Source organism: Mizuhopecten yessoensis, unplaced genomic scaffold (genome assembly GCF_002113885.1).
Source record: "Mizuhopecten yessoensis strain PY_sf001 unplaced genomic scaffold, ASM211388v2 scaffold10603, whole genome shotgun sequence".
NCBI lineage: Eukaryota > Metazoa > Mollusca > Bivalvia > Pectinida > Pectinidae > Mizuhopecten > Mizuhopecten yessoensis.
This window is the reverse complement of record NW_018408629.1, coordinates 369,866-394,821: the sequence shown is the minus strand read 5'-3', so window position 1 is coordinate 394,821 and position 24,956 is coordinate 369,866. Positions and strand designations below refer to the sequence as shown.

Genomic DNA, 24,956 nt, shown 5'->3' with positions numbered 1-24,956 from the left:
TTACATATTCCAAGGTTGAAAACATGGTTATCTTTTCCTTAATACCTGATTTTATTAGCTTTTGACTTCTACTAGAAAATCACACATAAATGTGTCGAAAAGGGCATTTATTACAATAAATATGGTACATAATCTGTTTTTGAACTCAGATCTGCATCATTATCGTCAGAATATCTAAATATACCTATGATCACCTATAAAAGTCGATCCTGTCGTCAAAATAATTAATTTCCCACGGATGTATTCTTGTGAAAAGCAGACACTTCTATACATATCACACCTTTATAAATTAACACCCTGAATAGTTATATTTGAAATATTGCGTGTAATTTAATCACGACATCCAAGATCACTGAAAATTCAGAATTATGGTTTATGAAACATTTTGAATAATCTGTAAAATACAGGTATATCTGATGGTTCACTCAGTACCATTGGTCAGCAACGCGGTCAGTGTGAAGTCAGCCTTTGCTTTAAGCTAGACGACGGGATTATTAATTTTTTAATGTTAGTTATATTAAATCCTATTATATTTTCATTTGGTTCTAATGTAATGTAAGGGTTAATATATGATTTTCTTGTGTCCTGATATCAGGGAACAGATTGCTCAGAAAGTCTGGCAACCTTATTGTCAACAATGTTGGAACTACTTCTCTGCCGTATATAAACTAAAATATGACCCAAAACCAAGATTGGCTGACTGTAATAGCTGCAAGTTTAAATCAATGCTGAAAAAACCCCATCTTAAAACATTGCAAAGTTGATTTACTTTGGATTGCCTCAGATTATTGTATTATGTATTTTTTTCTTTAATACAATCACTTAATTTGAAATATGCCACATTTAATAGAACTAATTATTTTAATTGTAGGGTAGGGTGTTTTAGAATTGTTTGATGTGTCTTAAAGGAAAATATTTAAAAAACAACAATAAATAAACAGTTTTTAAATACAGTCAAAACTTGTTGGATCTGGAACTGAACAAATAAAACAACCTGTATAAACGACGTCGTATTGAATTTTAAGATGTCGTAAAAAAATGTATAAAAGTGATATACAATTTAACTCTTGACCCAATAAAATATTGACTGCACACACTACGACTGAGCCGTACAACACACACCTCAAAAATATTTGATGATAGACTTTTAGTTCTTTGTGCAGCTGTTAATGCCTCTTGTACATGGTCCACAGCTGCTTTCGAATAGGTCTGAAATAAAGATACAGATATTGACTTAGAATGATGTCAATTTTTATTTTTATTAACCCTGATTTATTATTAACAGGTATGAAATAACAATATCTTGATTTCCTGTTAATGACAGAACCAAAAGGTAAGATGGGTCTCAAATTTATTATATGTACTAAGATACAACAATGTGCTACGGCACGTATCCTGTAATAAGCCCAGGGGGGGCCAACACATACGTTCCGACACAAATGGGCAGGCTTATTTATAGGTCTGGGCTTATTGCTAGGTAATTATTATATATACACAGTAAAAATATTTTTGACTGTTAAAGAAGGCATTGTAAACGCTTTAAAATTTAGTCTTTACGCACGCTTCTCTTGTCTTCTACAATACCAGATTTGGTGGTAAGACAATGGCAAATTGTCACCCGGTGGTCATCTAATGTCATGTTACATATGCACAGCAGCCTCGGAGTCACAGAATCACAAAGGCTGAGTCTGTCTGGCTCCTTACAAAGACTTAGCTGGTATGTAGGTCAAACTCGAATCAATAGAGTGAAGGTCTTTCATGTCAAAGGACAAGCTATCACAATTTACAGATTTCAGTGTCGGGATTTCACTATTTGTCTAAATGCAATCATGAATGTTTCCTTTTTCTTCCAAATTGATCAAAACTTAAGCCCATGTGTTCAAAGTCTGATTAACCTATTGAGTTATAAATTAATATTTTCAAAACAATCTTTTTCTGAAATATCTCAAAATGTATCAATCTGAGTATTTTTTTAATTTTTGGATGGTAATAATGAATCCTTAAATAGAAAGTTGTATAGTTTTTAATTCAAATATATCTGAAAATATGCTGGATGAAATATTGTGCTAAATGTTTGTTAAGCTAACCAGGCCTTGAACAACTTGGAACAAAGAGACTTAACTCATTCACCCCTGAAATTTCATAATGAACTATTCCAACCTTTGAATTGGAGGAGTTCAAATGTGTCTTCATGGGTGAATGAGTTAATTTATCAACATCTTAGTAGTATAATTGGACACAAGAGTGCCACAATAGAAACAGGATATAGTATAGGTTACTTTTGAATTTGCGATTTGAGTGAGAGTTTAATCTGGTTAAAATATTACTTTAAATCTAAATTTATATTATATTTCAGATTTACCTTACCACTATAAATATACAGTGTTTCTTGCGTACCTTTTAAACGAGTAATCATCTTATTCAACCTGGTCCAATTTAACACAATTAAGAGGTTTCGTAATATTGAACTCTTTAAGGTAGGACACTAACGTCAGAGTTAGGTAGCATATAGCCTTACCTTACAATCACAGGATCTGGTCACAATTTATTCTTTTTATCTATGGATTGCAAAATATACACTTAGTAACTTACTTGCTATACAGTATGTTTACGCAGGAGGCATCACATAGGTATAAATGTAAATTGTGACAAGAACCTGTGTTTCTACAATACATTATACAACAAGAGGACAATTCAATACTCACATGTGATTGTGATAACAATTCCTTCATGATAAATTGGTCGTAAATATCTTTTCCTAACTTTATTCTTTCTTCATCAGATTCTAATTTCTCAAAGCGTTTGATCTGAAAAGACAGAAAGTGAGAACATTCTTGTTAAAAGAAATGAAATCTGTAAAAACAGAAAGTGAGAACATTCCTGTTAAAAGAAATGAAATCTGTAAAGACAGAAAGTGAGAACATTCTTGATAAAAAAAATAACATCATGAAAATTCTTACATGGTGAAATGCATATTATCTACTGTGTGTGACTCTTCATTTAATCTGGACAATATACCGTATTTGAACTAATAAGGGCGCAGGATGCGGGTAATTGAGAGATGGGGCTTCCTTATTAAGTAACATTTATCTGAACTTTTTTGCTACAGATTATATACTAACAGCTGTACATGTACAGCTGGGTAAGTGAATGAATAGAACTCCGTCTTTCCCGAACTCTGGGGATGCAGTCTAAGACGAAAAGACGGTCAGCTGCGCGCCTAACATCAATATTTATCTAATTCAGACAAAATGCAGTCCCATTACCTCTATCCCGGGAAGTTCACCACTGTATCTAAGCCTAGTGTCTAATGTTTGTTAACAAATCTTTGTATTTATCAGAACACTGCTGGCCAAATCAAACTTAAAAGTTATATAATTATTCAACAAAACTTCATATTTATCAGAACACTGGGCCAAAACAAACCTTAAAAGTTATAACATAGAAGAAGCAGGCTGTTGGAAAAACACATTTCCCATTGGACAGAAGTTAATCTAGCATTTTCAGAAACTCCTTTTAAGATATATAAAAAGATGTACCAGATCAGTCAGACAGCTGATACTATATACCAGAATTGTTTATCTCTATACGAAATCTACTGTCCAAATGGCCGATTTACGTTAGTTATAGATATGTTTCATTCGTCAATGTCTGGAGTTGAAGGATACCGTAGCACTATTCATCTGTTTGAACTGGTAGCTTTGTAACCCCTCAAAGACAGAGCCGTACGTCGCATCAGGCCACGTCTTCCGTGAAACGCAGCCAGAGTGATTGGAACATTTCAGATATCTGGTTAGCCCTCGAGGAATAGAAATCGTGACTAGCACGTTTCTGAAAGGATTTAAAATTAGATTTAATCATGATTTGAGAATAGGGCAATAGACTCGGGAGTGTGATTGTGTGCATCTTGTATTTGCATTCAAATTTGGTATATTTATGGAGGAATTTATTTTACTTGTTTTATGAGATTTGAAATAGCATTCCCTATTTGTATGTTTTATTGTGTCGGTATGCAATTTTTACTATGTCATTTATTATGAACATCATATAAATCTGTGGTCATACTGGGAAGGCCCTATATACAAGTCTTTAATGCAGCCTGTATGTACCATGACTTTTAAAAGATAATCATGATAAGGTTCTGGTACATTCTACATATTCAGAAAGAATACCTCAGGATTAAAAAGAAAATTTAAGAAAAATCATGACAACATTTATAAAGCATTTATATAGGAAAGCTTTTTGCAACATCTCCTGAAATAAAATCAAGCCTAATATAAATTGAGGTCAAGTCTCATTGAATAAGCCACCATGCATCCAGTTGTCCCAAGTAAACCTAACCAGTATTTCCTTTTTGTATTAAAATGTTTCAGTAATCTTGCCATCTCACACTCCTGCTAAAATGATAACCTAATGAAAGTGTCAGAGGATTAAAAGCTTTGCAAATTCATTAATTTTTCAAAACATTCTGACGACCAAATCTTTATAATGCATACACGAAAATATTAAGCCAATCAACAAATTAAATTCAACAAACCGAGAATTCTTCAGTCATGTTGGCAAAAGTTAATCTCAGTCGTAATTTAATTTGAAAACAATGCGAATAACTTGCAAGATCAAGGACAACAAACCTATCAGCATAATGTCACAGTGTGAAATACTTAAAACAGCAACAACCTAAACTTAGGGTAGTCAGCATTTCCTAGTGGTTTTGTTTACTGACATATAGTTGCTTTCCTGTTTATCATCACAAACAGCCATATACTGTATACTGGGGACTTTTCGTTGCAGTTTGAGTTTTGCCCTCCGTTATGAGGGTGAATGGCTTATCTAATATTGGGCAAAAATGGATTTTACATTGAAGGGCGAAGATTTCCCGAAATACAGCATTACAAAAGAAATGTATTCACCACAATGGACACCATTTTCACAAAAAACTTGTTCACTATGGTGATTCCAACTCCTGATCTTTTGAATAGAAAACAGGGAGCTTACCTTCTGCACCACAAAGTCATGTGACATCCTTATATTTTTCTGCAACAATATTGGGGATAATTTCTAAAAACCCTACTACCTGAAAAGACCAACAACAATGATAAATGTTGTTGTCGGGTGAATAACGTTTTTTGAACAGCTATCTTAAAAGTCCTTTCATACTATTATCATCAGATGAATTCAACAGATACTCAACCATTATATGGTTAAAACACACCTCTAGGAAGATTATTTTCAAAAACTAGCTAACAAATGTTTTGTGTGTGTTTGAATGGACTAGTAATACATGATGAGTCATCAAAATTCAATTGCTCATATTTTGGATGTCTGTGCCGAAGTGTTATTTATGTGGAAGAGTTTTACCAGTGTATGCGAACAAGAATTTCGAGACATTGAGTAATCCAGAGAGTTGAGAAGCAAATTGTGAGCAGATTTTAGGAGAGAAAATACAAAGGCCGGGGTAGGCATCCCAATCTATTTGGTTGTGTAATTGAGTCAATAATGCAACGACGAGACACACTTCTTATGTATGAAGTCTTGTCCATGTACTCAATAATAATGAATGTTAATTGTCTAGAAAAGTTTGTGACAGTCTTTGAGAGTCTTCAGCAGCGAGTCAACATCAGATGTAGAACTTACGATCGCTTCACAACTAATGACAGCAGTACAGAAAACATCAGACAGGTGAAGGGTTTGGGCATTCCACCTCTACCATTCAGACAGGTGAAGGGTTTGGGCATTCCACCTCTACTATTCAGACAGGTAAAGGGTTTGGTCATTCCACCTATACTATTCAGACCGGTAAAGGGTTTGGGCATTCCACCTTTACTATTCAGACAGGTGAAGGGAGGGTTTGGGCATTCCACTCTACTATTCAGACAGGGGAAGGGTTTGGGCTATCCACCTCTACCATTCAGACAGGTGAAGGGTTTGGGCATTCAACTCTACTATTCAGACAGGTGGAAGGGTTTGGGCATTCCATTCTACTATTCAGACAGGTGAAGGGTTTGGGCATTCCACCTTTACTATTCAGACAGGTAAAGGGTTTGGGCATTCCACCTCTACCATTCAGACAGGTGAAGGGTTTGGACATTCCACCTCTACTATTCAGACAGGTGAAGGGTTTGGGCATTCCACCTCTACTATTCAGTAGAGTTTTGGTCACATTGACATAAATAGTTCTTCCTCTATTTCACATCAGATACACTGCATGTGCTAACAATACAAACATGAAATTCTTCAAGGTTGTTTACATTCCAATTGTTGCCTGATAATATGGAAAGGTCCATCAATGATCCATTAGGCGACTCAGTTTTTAACAAGTGCAAGATTCTGAAATGTACAGTGCTATTTGTAAAAAGTCATGGAGGTGTATCAGTACTACAGATGGTAGCATGCACAAAGAGGTAGGCACTCTAGGGAAATAGCTTTGATAAGCCGACCTACCTGTTTGTTATATTTCGTACATGATTAGTGAAAATCATGTACAGCAATCATCATATTTCACTGAACTATAAAATTTGAGATGTTGAGTCACACAAAATTTAAAACAATACGCAAATATTTATACAGACTCCTGAAAACGTAACTATCTGCATCTTTACAGAAAATGAAGTCATTAAATGATCCCATCTCTACATAAAAATTATGTTCATTGACGACAATTTCCTATAAACATTAACAGTGAAGGAACTGTGCAACCTGAAATATGAATTATCAAAGGTCGTTTCATATTTGACCTTTTGACCTTTGATTACATTTAAATCAAAATCCTATTTGAAAATGAAAGAATATTTTCTATTACAGTGACAGTGACCTAGGATTTGACCTTAAAATCCTAAAAAAAATAAACTCATTCAACATCTTCTCTGATGCCTGAACTCTGTGATGATATAGTTTGATCAATTCCATTACCAAATAGGCGGTATAGGTGTGATGACACTGAATTGATGGACATGCCTTTCTCATATCCTGGATTTGAGAGCAGTCGTCCATTTCAGCAATTTTTAGCCAATATCAATGTAAAATTAAAAGAAATATGAACCTGGAGGGGTCAATTACAGCTTTGAAGGGTCGATGGCCCCATGGCCCCCTCCAGAATTATCCCTCAACGATGTACATCAAATGATATATAATATCATTTATATATTATCCAGATTATCAAATTAGTTTGAATTATCCCATCTCCATGATACATTGTATGTTACTTGTGTTGACTACATCAGGACAGCGGGCCCCTTATTCCGAGAATAATGGTTATTTCTGTAAAGTATTACAAGCATATATATAAATATTCCTCTTGGAAGCGGCTTCCCTATATTTACATAAAATGCAGGAATTGTCTAGGTATCTCAATAACAATCGCTGAATATGCAACACATCATTATTTGGTTTGTGCATGTCAAACGGCTAGTCTTATAGATAAAATACACGAGGATGTGTTTGTATACACGTCAATGACGTCAAAACTGCTGCAACTCATAACAGATGCTTACAGAGGAACAGTTGAAATCTCTGATAAGTGACTTTTGTGAATTTATATGATATGCATGATAAACAAATCTAAATACAATTGTGATAAAATTAAGGTTCTTTTCACGAGATATGCTAGAAGTAATTCCCCATCATGACCACAACACGATAGAAGTCTGTTTCTCCCGACACCACAACAGGTTTCCTCTCTCTCGACTTATCTGATTAACTTGCTAGGAGTTGGTAAACATTTTTGGTTACCCAGTAGTGGGTTACATCCTGGACATGGTTTGATTGGTCAACCTTTGCATTGTAAAACCACGTCACAATTAATGCTTTGCGACGTCATCTTCCATTGTGACATCGTGATCCAATAAGAAATTGTGTCCCCTTCGGCAACAGACATGATGTGGATTCACAGTTCCTTATAAAATCTTCCTCTTTCTTAGACTACTGATTCTATGATTCAAAAAATCTGTCTTTGTATAATGATGTATGATAGCAATAATCCATAACTTATAAGGGCCCATAATTTGAAGTGGCATGGTTTAAAACTAGGAACTCCTGTTATATATAACTACCAATGATAGGATAGACTGGACCACAGAATTATCTCCCCTGTCTCTCATGCAAGTTAAAAAAGAAAGGAAAAAATTCTTTTGAACAGTTGTATATGAATAAATAAAATGCAATTTTACAGTTGTTTTTAAAAAAAAAAAAACTATATTTCAATTTATCTTATAAATTCTGTCTAATTCTGTTTGGCAAAATTGACCGGTTCATATCACTAAGCTAATTAATTAGACTAGCAAGACGCCTATAGGCCATGTTCTACTTAAAATTGCAATATCAATCAATTGCTAATGAAAATTGATTCCCAACGCATGTATATTGTATAAATTGCACGATGACAGCGGAACGAGGGGGCAACAGAGCTGACGACAATACACAGTACATACGAACAAGCAACATTTACATGGCTCTAGATATACATTAAAGATGATCTCTAACAGCGTCAGTCGTTCTACAGAACCAAAACGCCAAGTGTCGCCCACATAAACAAGATAATTTTGATAATGTGATTGATAAAGCATTCTAATAAAACATCCCCTTATTTTACATCAGATTGGTATGCTGGTTTAGACTAATGGCTATGACAATTTATGGGAAAACTGGTATACAACAATACACAGGCAATACGACATATCATATCACAATACAGAAATGCAATATCGCTGTTTCGCAATATTTCTCAAAAGTTTATTTTTACATATTTTCTAGATATATAATAAAACCATATGCCAGCTTATTACAAGTGGTGGGAAGCAGTTGAAATTCCATAATCCACAGTCGGTTTAACGAAAACCTTAAATCTGTTTGATCCATATTTAACAAATACGTGATACAGTTTGAGAACATTCTGATAACAATTTCTTTTTAAATTGAACGTTTTTTCCTACGACAATATATTGGGATACAAATCTGTTCCTTTGCAATACAATCCAGGCACATCGTGCCACCACTAGTTAAAGGAACTGTTCTTAACAGAAAGCACACATTGCAGGGCTAGAAATTAATTTTGAATACCATATAGGGGGTATAGTAGTTTCCAATTTTTACTATTCCACATTATATAATAGTCCATATTACAAATTCCACTAACCCAATATTATTCACCAAGATAAGAAATATCAAATTTTGACTTTTCTGTTGGGCTAGTGGTTTTAAAACCACTCGTCCAGCTGGAGATTTCACTAGTCTCAGACAATTGAGCTACGAACCCTTATGGTCTAGCCCTGCATTACCAATAGCCCTGCATTACCAAAAGTATGCTCTGTTTGAAATTTCACCTGTTTGAGTAAAGGTTGAAGATCTAAAGGTTATGATGGAAAATGTCTTGATTTCTCAAGAACGTACACATTCAAATTTAAGCAAAAACAATGATAAAACTGTGACGTATACATAACTTCCAAAAAAGGGGAAGAGTCGCTTTAAGAACAAACTCGCAAGACATTGCGACTTCTGCACTGGAATTCTAGCCTGACTGATTATGACTCAGGGTACAATGGGAGGAGGTGGCCAAGTGATACATTAGGGTGGCAGAGTGTGACAATATGCTGTGGCAGCAGTATGTCATGGCAACAGTGGCTGGCACTGTCACAGTGGCTGCCTGCTCCCCACTGCACTCCCGCTCGCACCTCACAGCTTTGACGAGTATAGGGATAGTAGGACCCTCACAATCAATATCCTGCAACTGATGGGCGTGTGTGTGTGTGTTGGTTCATTACTACGTGGGTTGTGTCGGTATGTATAGGGGTAGAATAAGGAAGAACTTGTTTTAAGAGACCACCCCTGTCTGCTGGTGAGAATTAAAGGAAATCTCTTAAAACAGGTGTTCTCTTGTAAAAAGGAAATGGTTTATCAGAAAGGTTCTACAGTAAAACATGTCTTGTACAACTCCCCAAGAATTCAGACATCCTGTCGTAACCAACATAACACTATAAATTAGTTTCTTGTAAAAAAAACGTATGTATTCTGGTATCTTTTTTAATATACATGTATTTTGTTGGAGTCCATCATAAGTTGTAAGGCTTGATTTGCTTCTAATACATGTCAGCTAGATCCTGTTTAGAGTGACCTCCCCTTCTGCCAATAAAATTTGTTAATGGAAAAATTCCAATTTGTAAACTGGATCCTGCTAGAGTGACCTCCCCTTCTGCCAACAAATATTAGTAACATTTCCAATTTACTTGCAAAACAGTTGAAAAATTCTTGTAGGATCACCCAGCTATTCTGTCAACAAAACATAGTTTGTTTCTTGTGACAGGTTCAATATTAGCTTAAGTATAATAGAAGTTGCCCTCCGCTACTAAAACATCTATCTCACAACAGGTTCAATATATTTAGAGTACAGCTGAACTTGTCTAGTGAAGATTCGGCTATTATGCTAATGAAGTTTTTTAAAGCGTAACAGCTAGGTTTGGAATAGACTTTTAGTTTAACAGAATCTAGCTGTCTCTGGCATTTAACTGTTTTGTCAAAAACAAAACATTCTTTTTTGATAAGTAGCAGGTTCCATTTTCTGACACACTCATGGATATGTCAGCAAAGAGCATCTATTCTATTTCATTCAAGTCAAATTTGAATAGTATATGTGTATGTGGCTTCATCAAATTAAAATGAGCCTTTTTGTTTTCCTTACACAAATAAAAAAATATCCATTATTTCTAGAGCAATGTTTTCATCTCCCTCAATTACATCGGGAAGATTTTAATTAAATCCGAAATCAAAACCGTTTTTTTTCAAATGACAGTTGATATGAAAGGCAGGTGATGTAATTAAAATTCTGTTTGACATGTTTTACGACATTTTTGAAGTGTCTGTGACATCAAGTACATAAAAGTTGATGATGAAGAAACCCACCAATGCTGTCGTTATTGAAGGGTCCTTTTTCAATAGAAACTAGCTTAATTAATGTGTCTACGTATTAAACTAGAGATTCTATTTTACAATTTTCTCAATTTTTGTTTGAATAACTAATGTTTTTTGCTGTCTGTGGCCTTAAAACATGAATGCTTGTTAGCAATTAAATCTAAATCCTTTAGGTAACAGTAGTTCCCTGTATACAGATTTTAACACTGCACTGTATTACTTTATCTTAAACCCTAAAGTTTGGACAGTTTTACAGTCCATGGTGTTACGTTTAGTCAGTTTTACCATGTGTATACATACAGATTTTTAAAACATTTTTCATATTGCACGTTTTTATATGGATCGAGAACAAATACAAATTTTTAAATGTGCTCTCGCAGTTTCAAGATGATCAATTTGGTTCACAGTGTTTGCTTGCACAATTTTTGCAAAACAAATGCAAATCCTATTTTTATGATTTCCTGCAAGATTGGTGAAAGTATCCTATCCAACTTGTTTTTTGCTTTCAAAATCCACTAACTAATATACTATGTATGTGCGTGGCGACATGATAGTTCCATTGACTTTAACGACATGATAGTTCTATTGACTTAAATGTCATGATAGTTCCATTGACTTTACCGACATGATAGTTCCATCGACTTTACCGACAAGATAGTTCCATTGACTTTAATGACATGATAGTTCCATTGACTTTAACGTCATGATAGTTCCATTGACTTTACCGACATGATAGTTCCATTGACTTTAACCACATGATAGTTCTATTGACTTAAATGTCATGATAGTTCCATTGACTTTATCGACATGATAGTTCTATTGACTTTAACGTCATGATAGTTCTATTAACTTTACCGACATGATAGTTCCATCGACTTTACCGACAAGATAGTTCCATTGACTTTAATGGCATGATAGTTCCATTGACTTTCACGACATGATAGTTCCATTGATTTAACGACATGATAGTTCTATTAACTTTAACGACATGGTAGTTCCATGGACTTTAACGACATGATAGTTCCATTGAATTTAACGACATGATAGTTCCATGGAGTTTAACGACATGATAGTTCTATTGAATTTAACGACATGATAGTTCCAGGGACTTTAACGACATGATAGTTCCAGGGACTTTAACGACATGATAGTTCCATGGACTTTAAGGACATGATAGTTCTATTGACTTTAACGACATGATTGTTCCATTGACTTTAATGACATGATAGTTTCATTGACTTTCACGACATGATAGTTCCATTGACTCTACCGACATGATAGTTCCATTGCCTTAAATGACATGATAGTTCCATTGACTTAAATGACATGATAGTTCCATTGACTTTAACGACATGATAGTTCTATTGACTTTAACGACATGATAGTTCTATTAACTTTAACGACATGATAGTTCCATGGACTTTAACGACATGATAGTTCTATTGACTTTAACGACATGATTGTTCCATTGACTTTAACGACATGATAGTTCTATTGACTTTAACGACATGATAGTTCCATTGATTTAACGACATGATAGTTCTATTAACTTTAACGACATGATAGTTCCATTGACTTTAACGACATGATAGTTCCATTGACTTCAACGACATGATAGTTCTGTTGACTTTAACGACATGATAGTTCCATTGACTTTAACGACATGATAGTTCTGTTGACTTTTACGACATGATAGTTCCATTGACTTTAACGACATGATAGTTCTATTGACTTTAATTACTGACTACAAAATCTAATTCTAAGTCACAATGCAAACATTTTCACATCAGAGACGTATCTTTTTTACAGTGAATTCGTTAGTGGTTATACAATAACTGAAGTTGGAATGATTACCTTAAATTGGTAACATGATACTGCTCTAAAATTCCACGAAAGTCAAACCTGTATTAAGAGACCGTCCTTCGGAAGTACAAAATGTGGTCTCATAACACAGGTGGTCTCTAAATACAGGTTCAGTTCACAATGAAATCACTCCCAATGGGGAGCATTTGAAGTGGTATCTTAGCACAGGTGGTCTATTGATAGAGTTGGTTACAAGAGCAGGTTTGTTTATATTAGTAAATAATGGCTTGTAATGTTGGTGTTCTAGACCTAGGGTCATATATGCACTTAAAATAAACAGATCAGGCATCTTACCTCGTTAGCGTTTCAAAGATCATACAGGTATATTTCCTTAACAGTACAAAAACGCGAACAGTCTACTTATTAATTAAGATAAACATAAACTAACCCCCATATATGTTAAATAGAATCTCCCAAGACATTTATGTGGGATATTCTATTCCAAATTTACGGTGGGTATCAGGTTCTGCTATATTAATCGGCTTAAATCATGCTGTGTTTACAGGCAAGACCTTATCATCACGATATTGTATTGACCTTCTTAACTATCATACAAATGCCACAACATGAAGTTGTATATATTGGTTTTCGGGACAAAATCCCCCGCTACGCAAGGTCCTCTGTAAGTATGTCAGTGAAGCATGCAATGATGGAGATGAAATCACCAGTGGTAACGATTCTGGCCTCGCTGAATCCTTTTAACACTGTTGTAACACATTCTTTGTGTTTGCAAATCAGATAATGCATGACCAGCTATGTTGAAAATTGATTCGGAATAGGAAAACAACTCCTCAAAGATTACAATCACTTAATTGAATTCTTTTGTAAATGATCACAAGTTATAGATCCTGTTTCACATGCTATTCTCAGGTGCCAGAGATTAAGCTATGTACATGATTTGATACTTTTCAATATTACAGGTATATATTATTTTAATATCCTGAGAATATTTTTCCACAATTTTACTTTATTTAATTTTTTTTTTCAACTTTTATTTATCAATTCTGTTGGCCAAGCTGTAGAAGTACGTAGGAGGTGTTATTGTTGGCAGAAAATGGAGTATCAGAGGAAAATGTTAACCACCTGTTAACAATACCTTTGCATGTCTGATTGGGGAATTCGAATCATACCCTTGCAACCGTCTTTGTGAAATGTGAGTGGGCTGTTCACTATGCTATCTGACTAGCTATTCCGTCTTTGCATATTGCAGAGTTATCTTCTCTTGAGAACAGGTATTGATTGTTACGTCACTTGTTTAAGAGAGTAACGTCATCAATTTTTGAGAAAACGACGTTATTTTCTCACACAAACCAATGATGTAACAATCAATCCCTGCTCCCAAGAGAAGATAACTCTGCAATACGCAAAGACGGAATAGGGGGATTAAGAGAGGAAAAAACACTGGGAAAATATATTTATTTTTGCAATTGCAAGGTGAATATCAAGAATACATAGCATAGTCTTTTGGCATGTCATTAAAAGAAATTTTAAAATATGAGAAATTTTACTTTTTCTTCCAACAGCGCAAACTAATATAATAAGATTTTATCATCAAAATTATCATGTCAGATCTAATAGTTAACACATGTTATCACTGTTATTCCATTTCAAGATTGTTATGGATATTGGCTCCTAAAGCAGCGAGCTCTTCTTACCCTCAGACCTGTAGGCATTCAAACAATATCAGATTTTTTTCTTGATCATATGAAAAAGTTTTCTGCTATTTCATTTTCTATATGTTTTTTTTTAGTTTTTCAAGTTTCTTTTACATTGAATTCAGCATTTTCCATAGAAAATTGGAAATTCCCCGGAATGAACAACATTTTAAATGCGAAAATTAGGTAGACACACTTAGGCTATGATCAATCTTCAATGTAGCATTGTCTAATAAAAGTTAATTTCAAGAATGTAGAAGTTGAGATTAATGAGATTCAAATTTATAAATTTTTAAACAATACTATTAATATTGCAATTAGGCAATAAATCTCTAAACAAAATTATCATTGAAATGTCTAAATAAAGCAACATATTCCAAAAGTACAGTTAAAGGATATGTCCTGAAACAAGGACAGTACATCGCTCAGAGAGTATAACAACAGTTGCTTTTTATTGTGTTTGTAAAGCCTTAAGGGAGTGTTCGCAAATCAACGCTGGCTCACAGTGTGGGTGTCCGATATGTACATAACGTAGGCGCCCGATGATTAAAACCAGAGTCGACTACATGAAGCATCAGGTGGTCTATATCATGCTCCAAGAAATTAAATCTGAGACTTTCAGAAAATAGAATGTCAACAAATACAGTCTTGTGTCAATTTTTATCCGCAATCATGTTTTCCATTAGCACAATTCAGTTCTCCTTGAATTCAGTTCAGTTCACCTTTTAACAAGGTTAACAGCCCCAACATTTTAACAACATGACATCTGACTTTTTAACAAGGTTGACAGCCCAAAGCTTTAATTTTAACAACATGACATCTGACCTTTTAACAACATGACATCTGACCTTTTAACAAGGTTGACAGCCCAAAGCTTTAATTTTAACAACATGACATCTGACCTTTTAACAACATGACATCTGACCTTTTAACAACATGACATCTGGCCTTTTAACAAGGTTGACAGCCTCAACCTGTTAACAACATGACATCTGACCTTTCAACAAGTTAAACAGCCCAAAGCTTTTAACAAGGTAATAATCCATCCTTTTAACAAGGTAACAGTGGACCTGGAACTAGGATATCAACTGACCTTATGGCAGCATTGTGAACAAGTGAACTAGTGGCAAGCCGTCCTGAAAACAGGGCAAATAACCGATCTAAAAGCAATATGGTCAACAGTTGACCTTTTACAAGACAGCAGCTGTTTTTGAAGTGACAATATTGTAACAGTACTGCAAACAGACAGATCACTGACATACAGTTCTGTCCATGTTGCACCTTTATCATTACATTTAGGGGAAAAAAAATCTATGGTGACATGCACTTCAATCTGAATTATTGGAACATTCGAAGATTTTGAAAAAGTATCTGTTGATTCCCATTTTCGCTAAAATCCAAGCTGGAATATCATTTCCATTTTATGGTGTGCATGAGGTTTGAAACTAGAGAATGTGTTAATGTTTTTTGTTGTACTTGAATGTTCCAATTTCGTGACAATAATTTAGCCAATAGTGTTTTACAATGATGCTAACACAGACTGCATGCTTTCTATTTCATTGTTGCTGTGTGATAACACTCAACACTAACAGAACCCTTTTACACCTTGGCAATCTCTTTGCTCCAAATTTGTTAAAGTGACAATCAGTTTTGCACAAACATTTCTTAGAACTCTTGACATCAGTCCATGAAAAGAGTCCATGGATCCTATTGTCTGAGTAACCTTCTACATGGAGCAATATTAGATACATGTTGGGGAAGCAGCTTAACAAAAGCTGCAGTGACAAGGTGGCAAAAAGAGGATGTTATTCAAGAGAAAAACTGGACAAAGAAGCACTGCAAGCATCCCTTCCACTGTGACCCTCAGACACCTCAAACAGCTCTTCTGCTGTGATTCTCAGACACCTCAAACAGCCCTTCCACTGTGACCCTCAGATACTCCAAACAGCCCTTCCACTGTGACCCTCAGATACCTCAAACAACCCTTCCACTGTGACCCTCAGATACTCCAAACAGCCCTTCCACTGCGACCCTCAGATACCTCAAACAACCCTTCCACTGTGACCCTCAGACACCCCAAACAGCCCTTCCACTGTGACCCTCAGATCCTCCAAACAGCCCTTCCACTGTGACCCCCAGACACCTCAAACAGCCCTTCCACTGTGACCCAAAGACCCCTCAAACAGTCTTTCCACTGTGACCCTCAGACACCTCAAACAGTCCTTCCACTGTGACCCCCAGACACCTCAAACAGCCCTTCCACTGTGACCCCCAGACACCTCAAACAGCTCGTCCATTGTGACCCACAGACACATCAAACATCCCTTCCACTGTGACCCTCAGACACCTCAAACAGCTCGTCCATTGTGACCCTCAGACACCTCAAACAACCCTTCCACTGTGACCCTCAGACACCTTAAACAGCCCTTCCACTGTGACCCTCAGACACCTCAAACAGCCCTTCCACTGTGACCCTCAGACACCTCAAACAGGGCATCCATTGTGACCCCCAGACACCTCAAACAGCCCTTCCACTGTGACCCTCAGAAACCTCAAACAGCTCGTCCATTGTGACCCTCAGACACCTCAAACAACCCTTCCACTGCGACCCTCAGACACCTCAAACAACCCTTCCACTGTGACCATCAGACACCTCAAACAGCCCTTCCACTGTGACCCCCAGACACTCCAAACAGCCCTTCCACTGTGACCCTCAGACACCTCAAACAACCCTTCCACTGTGACCCTCAGACCCCTCAAACAGCTCTTCCACTGTGACCATCAGACACCTCAAACAGCTCATCCATTGTGACCCTCAGACACTCCAAACAGCCCTTCCACTGTGACCCTCAGACACTCCAAACAGCCCTTCCACTGTGACCCTCAGACATCTCAAACAGCTCGTCCATTGTGACCCTCAGACACCTCAAACAACCCTTCCACTGTGACCCTCAGACACCTCAAACAGATCGTCCATTGTGACCCTCAGACACCTCAAACAACCCTTCCACTGTGACCCTCAGACCCCTCAAACATCCCTTCCACTGTGACCCTCAGACACCTCAAACAGATCGTCCATTGTGACCCTCAGACACCTCAAACAACCCTTCCACTGCGACCCTCAGACACCTCAAACAACCCTTCCACTGTGACCCTCAGACACCTCAAACATCCCTTCCACTGTGACCCTCAGACAGCTCTTTCACTTTGACTCTAACACCAAAATTCCATTCAAATGCAACCCTCAGACACCTGCAACAGCCCTTCCACTTGGATTCTAACACCACAATTCCCTTCCAATGTAACCCTGAGACACATCAAACAGCCCTTCCACTTGGACTCTAACACCGCAATTCCCTTCCAATGTGACCCTCAGACACATCAAACAGCCCTTCCACTTTGAGTCTAACACCACAATTCCCTTCTAATGCAACCCACAGACACATCAAACATCCCTTCCACTGCGACCCTCAGACACCTCAAACAGCCCTGTCACTGTGACCCTCAGACACTCCAAACAGCCCTTCCACTGTGACCATCAGACACCTCAAACAACCCTTCCACTGTGACCCTCAGACACCTCAAACAGCCCTTCCACTGTGACCATCAGACACCTTAAACATCCCTTCCACTGTGACCCTCAGACACTCCAAACAGCCCTTCCACTGTGACCATCAGACACCTTAAACATCCCTTCCACTGTGACCCTCATACACATCAGACAGCTCTTCCACTTGGACTCTAACACCGCAATTCCCTTCCAATGTGCCCCTCAGACACATCAAACATCCCTTCCACTGTGACCCTCAGACACCCCAAACAGCCCTTCCACTGTGACCCCCAGACACTCCAAACAGCCCTTCCACTGTGACCCCCAGACACTCCAAACAGCCCTTCCACTGTGACCATCAGACACCTTAAACATCCCTTCCACTGTGACCCTCAGACACTCCAAACAGCCCTTCCACTGTGACCCTCAGACACCTCGAACAGTCCTTCCACTGTGACCCCCAGACACCTCAAACAGCCCTTCCACTTGGCCTCTAACACCACACTTCCCTTCCGATGTGACCCTCAGACACATCAGTCCTTCCACTGTGACCCCCAGACACCTCAAACAGCCCTTCCACTGTGACCCCCAGACACTCCAAACAGCCCTTCCACTGTGACCCCCAGACACCTCAAACAGCTCGTACATTGTGACCCTCAGACACCTCAAACAACCCTTCCACTGTGACCCTCAGACACTCCAAACAGCCCTTCCACTGTGACCCCCAGACACCTCAAACAGCCCTTCCACTTGGATTCTAACACCCCAATTCCCTTCCAATCCCACCCACAGACACATCAAACAGCTCTTCCACTTGGACTCTAACACCACAATTTCCTTCCACTGTGACCCTCATACACATCAAACTGCTCTTCCACTTGGACTCTAACACCCCAATTCCCTTCTAATGCAACCCACAGACCCATCAAACAGCCCTTCCACTTGGACGCTAACACCACAATTCCCTTCCCATGCAACCCTCAGACACATCAAACAGACCTTCCACTCGGACTCTAACACCACAATTCCGTTCCGATGTGACCCTCAGACACATCAGTCCTTCCACTGTGACCCCCAGACACTCCAAACAGCCCTTCCACTGTGACCATCAGACACCTTAAACATCCCTTCCACTGTGACCCTCATACACATCAAACAGCTCTTCCACTTGGACTCTAACACCACAATTCCCTTCCGATGTGACCCTCAGACACATCAAACACACTTCCACTTGGACTATAACACCAAGCATTCCTTCCATTGTGACCCTATTGCCAGGCAGCTTATCCAATAAGACCCCAACACCATGCATCCCTTACAATGCGACCCTATCACAAAGCAAAGCATCCCTTCCAAAGCGACCCTATCACAAAGCATCCCTTCCAATGCGTCCCTATCACAAAGCATCCCTTCCAATGCGACCCTATCACAAAGCATCCCTTACAATGCGACCCTATCACAAAGCATCACTTACAATACGACCCTATCACAAAGCATCCCTTACAGTATGTCCCTATCCCAAAGCATCCCTTCAAATGCGACCCTATCACAAAGCATCCCTTCCAATGCGACCCTATCACAAAGCATCCTTCCAATGCGACCCTATCACAAAGCATCCTTTACAATACGACCCTATCACAAAGCATCCCTTCCAATGCAACCCTATCACAAAGCATCCCTTACAATACGACCCTATCACAAAGCATCCCTTACAATGCGACCCTTTCACAAAGCATCCCTTACAATGGGACCCAATCACAAAGCATCCTTTCTAATTAGACCCAAACACAAAGTATCCCTACAATTGTGACCCAAACATCAAGAATTAGTATAATCCCTTCCAATTTGACCATTAAACCAAGCATCCCTTCAAATGTGACCCAAACATCAAGCATCCCTTCAAATGTGACCCAAACATGAAGAATCCCTTCAAATGTGACCCAAACATCAAGAATCCCTTCAAATGTGACCCAAACATCAAGAATCCCTTCCAATTTGACCCTAACATTAGCATCAAGATTTTTTTCCATTGTGATCTAGCAAAACATCCAGCATCGATGCTTCCATTTCAATACCAGACCATTCTGTATGCTCCAATTCGCAGACAGAACAGAACGATTTGCCTAAGCAATTTGATCAATGCTTGGCTAAACTGATTTCTCATGTGATGATGCAATAACGGCTTCTATCACTTGTAGGAATTGCCCCTAGGGACTAAATACAGTGTGAACCAGGTTACGTAGACACAACATAGAGAGAATCGGAGCAGGGTATTACATGAAACAACGAGTTCCAGGCCGGCCCAATCCCAGAGCCAACTACAATATCCCCACCTTGATTGCATAGCTCTAATCGTACACACGGGCTAATGTCCATCATCTATTGCTGACAGTGATGGCGGCTATCAATGATGACATTAGGTTTGCAGGAAAGCCAACCTGCTATAAATGGACACAGTGACAGGGAAGGCAGTGTAGGGGGGACCCTGTTACAGAACTCAATAGAAACCATAGAAGACTCATTATGGGCTGAAGGTACCTTGAACAGTTTTTAACAGTGGTTAATCACCGTACCAGAGAGATGATCAAACAACAACGAAGATATTGGATAGAGTTTCAAACAGAGTAGGCAGCCGCAGTACTGTGCATCTTTACCACTGGTTTACCTTCAATGCTGCTAGCAGGAAAATAGTAATCCTATAGCTATTGGAGTTGACACATGTTATGAATAGGATGCAGTATGCTGACTTTTATTTCCCATTATTACATTTGTCTGTCGGCCTATCATCATTCTCTGAACCTGTAAAAGTGTCAAAGTCTTTGTCATGACCCGTCATATGTTGTCGCCATATTGTCCTGTCGAGACGGACCTCTCATCTCTCATCAAATGTATTTTGTCATCGTAATTTGTATCCAGAAATAAATCCTTTAACTTATTACCGTCTATGCTATCTCCTGACCAAACGACCATATCCTTCTGTCAAAAAAATATGATTCCTAATATTCCCTCAAACAACCCATCAAGACTATTATCCAATCATTTTCACCTTCATCACTTACTGCTCTGAAAACCAATGTTAGTCACATGTCGTATTTCAGTCAAGTCGCTATCTGTTGCTAATATCTACATTTATCACTAAAACTGGAGTAAAGCTGCGAAATACCACTGTCTTTGATTAGGATATTGATTTATCATAAATATCAATAGTACACACAGTCCATACAGCCAACCAACCAATATCTCCATCCAAATGTTAGGTGCTGACACAATTGCAGCTTAAATCTATGACAGTCACAAGATTGGAGATAGCTTGGCCTATCCATCATCATGTGCTTGTATTTGTCGAAGGATGCTTGTTTAAATAACCAACACATTATTTTTGTTTTTTTATGTATTGATAATTTTCAGAATCTTGCTGTTGATGTAGCTCCATAAAGTTGAGCTTTCACCACAAACATACCTGTAAAGTCATTGCCACAAACATCTTTAGTCTTCCCCACTTTATCACAAAACCCTAAAGTATCAAGCCTTCATCACAAACATCTTAAGCATTTCGTCTTCATCACAAACATCTAAAGCATTTCGTCTTCATCACTAACTTCTAGAGCATTTCGTCTTCATCACAAACATCTAAAGGATTTCGTCTTCATCACAAACATCTAAAGGATTTCGTCTTCATCACTAACATCTAGAGGATTTTGTCTTCATCCGAAACATCTAAAGGATTTCGTCTTCATCACAAACATCTAAAGCATTTCGTCTTCATCACAAACATCTAAAGCATTTCGTCTTCATCACAAACATCTAAAGGATTTCGACTTCATCACTAACATCTAAAGGATTTTGTCTTCATCACAAACATCTAAAGGATTTTGTCTTCATCACTAACATCTAAAGGATTTCGTCTTCATCACAAACATCTAAACTAACATCTAAAGGATTTTGTCTTCATCACTAACATCTAAAGCATTTCGTCTTCATCACAAACATCTAAAGGATTTCATCTTCATCACTAACATCTAAAGAATTTCGTCTTCATCACAAACATTTAAAGAATTTCGTCTTCATCACTAACATCTAAAGGATTTCGACTTCATCACTAACATCTAAAGCATTTTGTCTTCATCACAACATTTGTCTTTATCACTAACATCTAAAGCATTTCATCTTCATTACTAACATCTAAAGGATTTCGTCTTCATCACAAACATCTAAAGAATTTCGTCTTTATCACTAACATCTAAAGGATTTCGTCTTCATCACTAACATCTAAAGGATTTCGACTTCATCACTAACATCTAAAGCATTTCGACTTCATCACTATTATCTAAAGCATTTCGTCTTCATCACAAACATCTAAAATGTTTCGTCTTCATCACAAACATCTAACATAACATCTAAAGGATTTCGTCTTCATCACGAACATCTAAAGCATTTCATCTTCATCACAAACATCTAAAGGATTTCGTCTTCATCACTAACATCTAAAGCATTTCGTCTTCATTACTAACATCTAAAGCATTTCGTCTTCATCACAACATTTGTCTTCATCACTAACATCTAAAGCATTTCATCTTCATCACTAACATCTAAAGGATTTCGTCTTCATCACAACATTTGTCTTCATCACAAACCTCTTGGGTATTTTGTCTCTAATACAGGTCTATAATAAAACCAGGTCTTTCTAGATGGGTTTGTACGTAATGATATATGATCTTCCAGACAGATTCATTATTATTTGTGCCTTTTTATATGTTCTCTACGTATATACATATTCATACAACACAGATTCGCTTTTATCCCAAATCATCAATCTGGAGTAATTTCCCCGCTGTTCTTGGCACTGGATGATGAGAGATTTACTGCAATGATGATCTCTTCTGGCCATTAACACTATGTTAAAATCTTTCCTCAATGCATGTAAATGGGCCAATGCACCATGCATCTGTGCAATAATCGAACCCAATTTCGCAACATACAAACAACGACGGCCTCCAGTGACTCACACGTGGTTCATCATGTGTGTGTCTCTCGTAGCTCGTGGCAATATCTTCTTTTTTTATTTGATGATAGCCACATGTAATTTTTGTGTGCAAATGAAGTCATTTGCTATTGTTGATAAACGGTGACGATTATTTCTATGTTTTTAAGAAAATGAGTACATGTTTTCTGAAAAAAAAACATCAGAAGTAATGGATATTTTAACTTTTATATGTCATTTATATAATGTGTACCGAAAGTTTTTCCCCCAGTAAAACTTTCACCCTTCGCCAGAAAAATCCATATTCACCCAGTGTTAATTTCGCCCTCACATTTAACTCATTCACCCCTGAAATATCATAATGAACTATCCCAACCTTTGAATTGGAAGAGTTGAAATGTGTCGGCAGGGGTGAATGAGTTGATAACTTTGTGTATTATGTTGTTTAAGGCAAAAATTAAACTGCAGCAAAACTTTTCCAGTATATATCGGCCATCACATGACTCAAAGTTAGATCCGTCAGAGAGAGCATTATTGTACATGAGATGTAAATTTTATAGTTGAACCAAAAGTTATCTCTGGAAACACAAATGATAATATTTTAAGGTCACATTGTCATGCCACATGGTTTTTGGGTACAATTAAAGGTTGTCAATAAATTCTTACTTGTTATGCATCATCAATTCTTTCAGAAGAACTGCTTTTACAAGATATTTTCAATTTTGTTAGAGGAGAACTCTGTTTGAATAGAGGTGCATATCACAGTAAGACACACATATATCCGTAATAGGTATATATCTAAGCAAAGACGAACAGTGCAGAAGGATGAATTCCAGGGGAAAACAATACATTGCAGCCTGATACTGTAACAGCTGACCTTTAACCCTGAGAAATGACCTTAAACTTATAATGCAGGGTTACAATCCCTGAGCAATGATCGTCATCATAATGTTTATTGTTTGCTGATTTTTAAATTTTCCTGTTGCATGTAATGATACAATCAAACGATTTTTTCATAAATTTGCAAATAATCCTGAATATTATTACAAGTAAAAAGTAAAAAAAAGAATGGTGAAGGTTTTGAACGTTCGGACCAGAAAAAATGAAACAGAACATTCATTATAAGGGAAAGGGCAGTTATTGAGTCAAATTTGGTACATGTCACAGTAATGAAACATGCGCAGACTCGAGAAGGAATTGATGTTCTCAAATCAATCTGATGCTGGCAAGTTCTCTAAGGGTAATACTAGTTTTTATATCACAACATCAACTGGTGGTATTTGGTAGCATATGAAGTTGTTAAAATTCAATTACTTAACATAAAAGGATTCTCTTTCTTTTAATGTTTACAATACACTCAGATACTGGGGTCTTTTTTTCCAATTTCATCTACCAGAACCTTTCTTTTGTACAATTTTCACATTGCTTCAGTTTCCAATCTTATTGAAGTTTTTTTTCCATTATGAAGGGCTTCTATTCAGAACGCGTGTGCGTTATATTCCATCACTCAGTAACATTTACCACTGGCCTGTATTTAGGACTCATTTAATTTGTAACCAGCCAGGATAAAAACACGCGGAGAAATACTGAGTATCTGAGATGGCTGTGTAAAATCAATATAGTTGTGAGCGGGGAATTGTTTAGCAAAGATAACTAATAGATGTATCAGATATTGAATGTTACCATGTATACTGGAGGGTTTGTGTGTTTGGGTAACGACGGCATCAAATGCATCAGCTTCGGGATACATGATACAACTACCTAACTATGATATCTCCTTTCAAGAGGAGCTCTTCCCTAACAAGAGGCCCATGGGCCTTAACGGTCACCTGATATATTTATACAGAGAGTTGATTTTGTTTTTAACATGAACAGAAATATTATTCAAAGTGACAAAAAACAATAAAACCACCTTACTCAATATCTAGCATGCAGATTTCAGACTAAAAAGGATTTGAAACTAGCACCTCTGATTCTTAACAAGGAAAATGAAGAAATTTTAGCACAC

The 24,956-nt window shown here is 37.3% G+C and overlaps 1 protein-coding gene across 2 annotated transcripts in view; it reads right to left on the bottom strand.

Annotated features, from left to right (window-relative positions):
* LOC110461337 (beta-adrenergic receptor kinase 2-like) overlaps positions 1-24,956 on the bottom strand; it is a 119,116-nt gene that overhangs the window by 29,914 nt on the left and 64,246 nt on the right. For both annotated transcript variants that reach the window (XM_021514774.1, XM_021514775.1), the window contains exons 4-5: positions 2,706-2,807; positions 1,123-1,209 (exon numbers count right to left, since the gene is read on the bottom strand). In XM_021514774.1, the coding sequence (XP_021370449.1) occupies positions 1,123-1,209; positions 2,706-2,807 (189 nt within the window). The remainder of the gene's footprint in view (positions 1-1,122; positions 1,210-2,705; positions 2,808-24,956) is intronic.